General features: G+C 43.4%; 1 protein-coding gene across 1 annotated transcript in view; it reads left to right on the plus strand.

The window, feature by feature from the left end:
* Nucleotides 1–230: 230 nt before the first annotated feature.
* Nucleotides 231–6,817, plus strand: part of T265_13747 (hypothetical protein) — a gene marked incomplete at both ends in the record, with an annotated part of 12,375 nt that continues 5,788 nt past the window's right edge. The window contains 5 exon segments of the mRNA XM_009170318.1: nucleotides 231–461; nucleotides 5,016–5,085; nucleotides 5,984–6,345; nucleotides 6,423–6,593; nucleotides 6,599–6,805. Coding sequence (XP_009168582.1) covers nucleotides 231–461; nucleotides 5,016–5,085; nucleotides 5,984–6,345; nucleotides 6,423–6,593; nucleotides 6,599–6,805 — 1,041 coding nt within the window.

The raw sequence follows: 6,817 nt of genomic DNA on the forward strand, positions 1-6,817 counted from the left end.
CTTTCATTTCCACCAAATCCTGACCTTCAGTGGCACATTGTTCACAAAGCCATCCAAAAAGTCACTTCTGCTGAGATCAGGTACTCACAAGACTAGCTTATGCGAACACCGAAAGGCTGCCCTTCGATAAGCACCACAGAACTAAGTGGAGAGCTGCGGTTTCAAATTCGCACGCGTGGGACAATTAAATGTAACTATTCACCTCTTTACTCATTATGGGAATGGATTAGTCAGATGTAATTACTGAAGACGCTATATCACCGTGCAATGGTCCACTACAGGGAGGGGCTTCAGTGTTATTGAATGGACCAAGTGGTCAGAGCGCGAATTTACTGACCGGAAGGTCCGTAGTTCGAACCCGATCTCTGTCACTAGTCTTCCTCTGTCTAGGCTTGGGCAACCTGGCGGTATCCCAGCCATCGAGCCTCCTTCGTGTGGCATGGCAGCTAGGCACCGAAGGGGTGCTACAGCTGGACAATTATAATTATTTATTATTATTATTATTGAATTCTGAGTATTACAAACGAGAGATTCAGCTGGTTCAGGTAGAACATACGGTTGACGGAAACGCGGGGACTGCGCCTACCTGATGCGCCCCAAGAAGGATGAAACCGGTCTTGGGTTGTCGAAGAGTTTTCAGCAACCCCGGAGTAGTTTCCTTTATGAAAATATACTGCGATATCTCGAATATCGTGCCAAATGAAACATGAGGCGGCCTGTGTGCGGTACATTCAGTTGAAAATTATCATAAACGACAGATTCAGTTGAGTCTCTTGTGAAAACCAAATTGACTTGCAAATGAGTGTGTTTTTCGAAAACAGTCCGATTTGGGTTCAAGTAGAACATAAGGTTGGCGGAAACTCTGGGACTGCGCCTACCTGATGAGCCCCAAGCGGAGGGCGAAACCGGTCGTGGGTTATCGAAGAATTTCAGCAACCTTGTGAGTAGTTTCTTTTATGAAGATAATGGGAGTTCGTTTACTGAGTCTCAGGCAATTATGACTCATAAAAATGCGTGTGGGATGAAACTGGGCTTTTGGGTGAGCGTTCATGTGTAGGGATGCTTGAGTTGCCAACGACGGCGCCGATATGTTCTAATAGCTTTCGATTTGGGCTTCAGTGGTAACATTTTAAAGGGACCTTGGTAATTGTTTCACACTCAATTAGTTACGGTAAAAGGTCACGGCAAAATGAACTACACCGCCCAAATTGGAAGTAACAAACAACCTAAGAGAGATTAGGGGGGAAATGCGCTTTAAATGCAGCAATGTGACATTTTTTTAATCTAAATCGAGGTCTGAAATCATCTCAAGCGAGAGATTCATCAGTGTTCCAGGTGGGTCTTTCGCAAAAATCAAATTTGTTTGCAAATGAGTGTATTTCGCTAATTTCGTGCAATTCAGTTTCAAGTAAAACATTAGGTTGACGGAAACGTGGAACTGCGCTACCTGATGAGCCCCGAAAAGGGCGAAACCGGTCATGGGTTGTCCAAGGATTCTCAGTAACCTTATGAGTAGTGTACTGTGTATATACACGTATCGCCGTACATCGAATGTCGGAACAACAGAAACAGGCCTGGGGGCAGTACATTTAGTTGCCTGGAAACATCGCAAACCCTTATGAGTAGTGTACTGTGTATATACACGTATCGCGGTACATCGAATATCGGAACAACAGAAACAGGCCTGGGAACAGTACATTTAGTTGCCTGGAGACATCACAAACGAGCGATTCAGCTGGGTTTCGGGTGAGTTTCTCGTAAAGCCAAATTTGTTTACAAATGAGTGTGTTTCACTAAATCGAGACACTTTGCAAAAGCAATAAACTTTCAGAGCGACCGTACAGAGGTAAGGATCGACAAAACCTCAATGCCTTTTCACAAAAGGTAGAACGTCAAAGACGTGGCGGTAGATTTTGTAATGTTATAAGAGTAACCCTGGCTCACCTAACCAGTAGAAATGTCTAGGTCACTCGGCTGACTAGTTTCGATGTAATTCAGTAGAGGATATCAACTTATTCCTGATCCTTTATTCCGACAGCCATTGCAACAGATACTTCGCTGGCTAGACCAATGCGAGCGTTCTCTTTGTGTCCTCATGAATACAAAACACGCTTTTTTTGGACAACACAATTTGACAGTGGACTAAGTACAAGATTTGCCATCTCTGACCCCGGAGCACCTAAGCGTCACAATAACGGTAGTATCCCATATTTCATACAGCTTTTGAGTAAGAACTTGACGTCCTCTCTGAAGAATCAGAACTGGTCTGCCAATGAGTACGTTTTCGTGGCAAACTTTTTCAAAGGCATATTAAAAGCGGAGTGAAGAGTTAAAATGGCAGTGTAACGGTAGATACTACTGATGAGGCGTGAGAGTAGTATGTTTTTGTAGATCCACTCCGCCTCTATTGAAAAGTGAGATCTGTTACGGGGTTTATGGAGGAAATGCAGAGGAATCATTGGGACCGCAGTTTACAACATTCATGAGTTCGGCATCTAAATAGGTGTGCATACCACCGGCGGGTATTTGATGTAGACTACTCTGTGACCTTGACGTTAAAATGGATGAACCGAGCTCGATGCACACGACAATTACCTATGGATCTGTCGTGACCATTACAGCTTTTACAGATTCTCTGTGATTAAACCCTGTGCTCAAAACTTGAATGTATTTGCCCTTGAAAGACAAGAACAACTCTGGTGAGTCATGCCCACTTCGCTTTTAGTAGGCAAAGGAGTACCCTAAAATAGCTGTAGAATGTGAACCGTATTTCTGGGGCTCAGCTTTATGGCACGGTTACGGTTAGAGCAATATTCACAGTAAATTTGCACTCTGGATGTCTTATTCCGCCTTGTAGGTCCCAATTTCTTAGGTGCGCTGTAGACTGAAGCCGAATGAGAACCACGTGACCTTGCACCACAGTCTATGCACAGCATATTAGATTGCCTGGCTTAGTCAAAGTGAGATGATGGAGGTGTGTACGGAGGCAACGTCGTTGTGTACACCAGCAGTCATTATTTTACTTCGCCAGCTAAATAACTTGCTTGCAACCGTTTAGTTAGAATCCGAGATGACATCATCAGGGCGGTGCAACGGGGTTTGTGGGTGAGTCGACTGTTGGTGAGCGTGTGGATCTACTTGTGGTTCACCTTCAGCTGTGATTTACTATGTGACCGAAGTGATGTATTTATTGCTCCGTTAGCTTGCGGTTAGCTTGACCGACGTCTGTGTTATCATAGAACTGGCATGCTTAACTAGGCAGTTGCTGACACAGACCCTTCTTGTGTTCGTGTTTCACACTGCCTGTCTGTTGATCTCCTCCACTAAACTTGTGTTTTTTGGTAGAGAGGATTCTCCTTTCCAGAAAAATGGCATAACTCGGGCTCAGTGTGCAGTTGATTTGTTGTACAAAATCGTTCTTCTAAAAGTCCCTTTACTTGTTTTACTTCTCGACGCACCAAGAATTTACCGTCTTCTAAGTTGATTTGGTAGATTTCTCGATCTTTTAATTTGGAGTATAATGAATGAATTCTTCCACCAAACAAATCGCTGTTTTTCTGGCTCGGAGTTTTCTTCCAGTCTGTTCAAAACAGAATTTTTTGCAGTGGTTACAGTGATCCTGATGTTGTTCCTCTTGTTTTTTGTCGACCATGTTTTTCCGTCCGGTTTCCGGTTCAGCCATAATGATTGTAGGCAGTCAATCCTCCCAGTTTCACCTATTACAGTTTGTGTACTAGCCTACCGGGTGGTAGTCGAAATCGTGGGATGCTGTTATATTCTATGTCATCAGAAGAACTGCATTGGTGAAGATGAAATACAGGTTTGCAAATTTTTGGTTGAAAATTTTCCTTCTAACTACTATCCTCCAAGATTGCACCAGCATTCAAAGACTACTAACTATATTTCAGTATCTTGAAAATTTCCAAAGATTTCCATGTATCGGTGACTGAATTTGATACATTCTCTTTAACGTTAACGTTTTTTAAGGATCGCTGCGGAATTCAGCCAGCCATATAATGCGTATGATATATGATATATAGCTGAACCATTCTCGACGGAATTTCCACAGATTTGTTCCTACTTATGACTGTCATTTCTAGTTACCATGTTCCTGAAAGCTGTTCAGTTCGGGTCGCTAGTTTGTAAACAACAGAATGTATACACGCTTAATTACCTAATCAGTAATCAGAATTGGAGAATTTATATTCTATAAAATCAGCAAGTCTGACGTGCTTTTCAATCCGGAGTTAATGTCAAACGGCTGGTGAACTGTAGACTGGTCAACAGAAAGAAACGAAAAGCTGTTTTAATGTTCAATCGAGCAAGCAAACTGTTATTTTATGCCTCTTTCGTCCTTGCTGATGATGACGGATTCGAATTTCCCTGAATTCTGGTGACATCTGCCCAACAACTGCACAGTGTTTCTTTGCTCTCCAACATAGATTTGATTAACGTAAGAGATGAAAACTTCATTGAAAATTCTCGAATCACCCCAAAAGTGGCTCAGAAGGAAGAATAGTTTGCATTACGAGCAAAACTTTCATCTGAGAAGTCATCACCCGAAGCGTTAGTCAATACATGATCACGTGATATGTTTTCCGTGATTGGAAGATGAGTGAAGCTATCTAACTGTGAGTTGATCACAATGCTGATCAGCCAATCGTGGCCAGGCGGTTTAGGGTCGCGAGCTCCCCAGAGTAAGTTAGCATGAAAATCACCGTTGAAATTGAACTCTCAGGGGGTTGTATTGGAAAAAGTCTGCTTAGACGAGTTAAATTGATGCGGTCCTCTTATGGCATAATATCCGTGAATCAGGTGTTTATTTCTTCTAGCTGTTACGCGGCCTTTCGTTTTAAGAATCTAAGACATGATAAAGCGACTCTTAGAAGAAGAAAACTGAATAAGTGGAAGAAAACAACACTTATTTTTCCATATACATTTATTTGCAAACTAATTTGGTTTTTCGAGAGACTCACCTGGAACCCAGCTGAACCTGTCGTTTGTGATGTTTCCAGGCAACTGAATGTACTGCATCAGGCCGCCTCATGTTTCAGATGGTACGACATTCGAGATTCCGCGATACACGTATAGACGTAATACACTACTAATAAGTCTGCTTACAATTATTCAGCAGCCCATGATGGTTTCGCCCTTCTTGGGGCTCATGATAAACGGGAGATTTAGCTGGGTGCCAGGTGAGTCTTTCACAAAGCTAAATACGTTTTCGAATTCCGTGCAATTTCGTTTCAAGTATAGCACAAAATTGACGGAAACTCAGTGACTCTACCTAATTTATGAGAGCCTAGAAGGGAGAAATCGGTCGTGGGATGTCGAAGAACTTGGAAGTAGTGTATCACGTATAAACATTTACTTCCAATTTTTGGCCAATATGTTCCCACACATCTTGTCTAAATGTGAGAGAAATTGAGAGCTTTTCGATTTTACGTTACTCCCGTCATGGAAAACTCGACAATCGGTCACGGAGAATGAACTTTCAGTTTTCCGAGGCTTGAACGACCGCTTAGCAACGCACTCGCCAATTTTGCACGTCGCCCTTTTTTTAAAACCTACACGGTGTAAATCATACCCAAATGTCCTCTTTGAATACAAACGTTTAAGCAGAAACCATTAGAATTTGATGGTTGGTTACTTTTAATTGAAGGTGCTAATAGGGTCTGTGACAGGTAATCGATTGCTTTTAAAAGATATTTTATGAGATGAATTCAGTTGTACATTAATTAGGTTTTGACGAGGGACTCAACGGTGTTTATGATGTTGTTCTTCAACTGAATGTTCTGCACAAGACAGTCTGGATTCCCAGTTCATACGATATTCACGACGTTCCAGTATAACTGCTTCTCATTTGCAAAATTACTAAGAACTATTCAACAGTCCACGACCAGTTTCGTTTTTTTTGGGTATAGCTAGATAGACCCAAGCCCTGAGTATCTGTCAGTCTTACATAAAACCTCCTTGTAAGTAGTGAGGCGAGATCAATGCCGTTTTTCCCCTTTGAGACTTCATAGTTTGGGTTTAGTTCCCGAACATAACCCGATGCGAAGAGCCATCAGACGTCAGGTGAAAGTGAGTTTGCGATCCGACCATGAAGTATGGTGGACACAGAAAGCCAAAGAAATGGAAGGGGCTCAGAAAGCAGGCAATGCCCGAAGATTATTTCAGTTGATCCGTGCGACCGGTCCCCGGAAACCACCTGTGAGTGAAAGCATCAAACATCAGAATGGAACGACCATCTCGAATATGGAGGAACGCCTTGACCGGTGGGCTGAATACTTGGAACAACTAATGTCTTGTTGGCTACCACCGGCACTCATCTGCAGCCCACAGGTGAAGTAGAACCCTGGACGGTGAACGTGGAACCACCTACGGCCTCGGAGGTTTACCAATGTATATGTTCCCTCAAGCGCCACCGAGCTCCTTGTCCGGATGACCTTCCACCCACACTGTTGAAAGACCGGGGTGAAGTCCTAAGTCAGCGCTTGTCCGATCTGTTTGCTTGCATTTGGGAAAAGGAGTCTGTCCCAGACAACTGGGGAGAATCGGTGACAGTGCCCGTTTTCAAAAAAGGGGCGCGTGTGAGTGTGGTAACCACAGGGGGATCAGCTTGACCCCGGTTGTAACGAGACTGTTGGCGTCAATTGTGCTTCGTCGCATTACGGTAGCTCGTGAGATACTGACTCGAGAGCAGCAAGCGGGATTCCGGCGTGGTAGAAGTTGCGTTGACCAAATCTTCACACTGCGTCAGGTGCTAGAACAACGCCATACGTATAAGCGACCCACGATTCTAGTATTCCTGGAT

This window comes from Opisthorchis viverrini (assembly GCF_000715545.1).
Source record: "Opisthorchis viverrini unplaced genomic scaffold opera_v5_98, whole genome shotgun sequence".
Taxonomy (NCBI): domain Eukaryota; kingdom Metazoa; phylum Platyhelminthes; class Trematoda; order Opisthorchiida; family Opisthorchiidae; genus Opisthorchis; species Opisthorchis viverrini.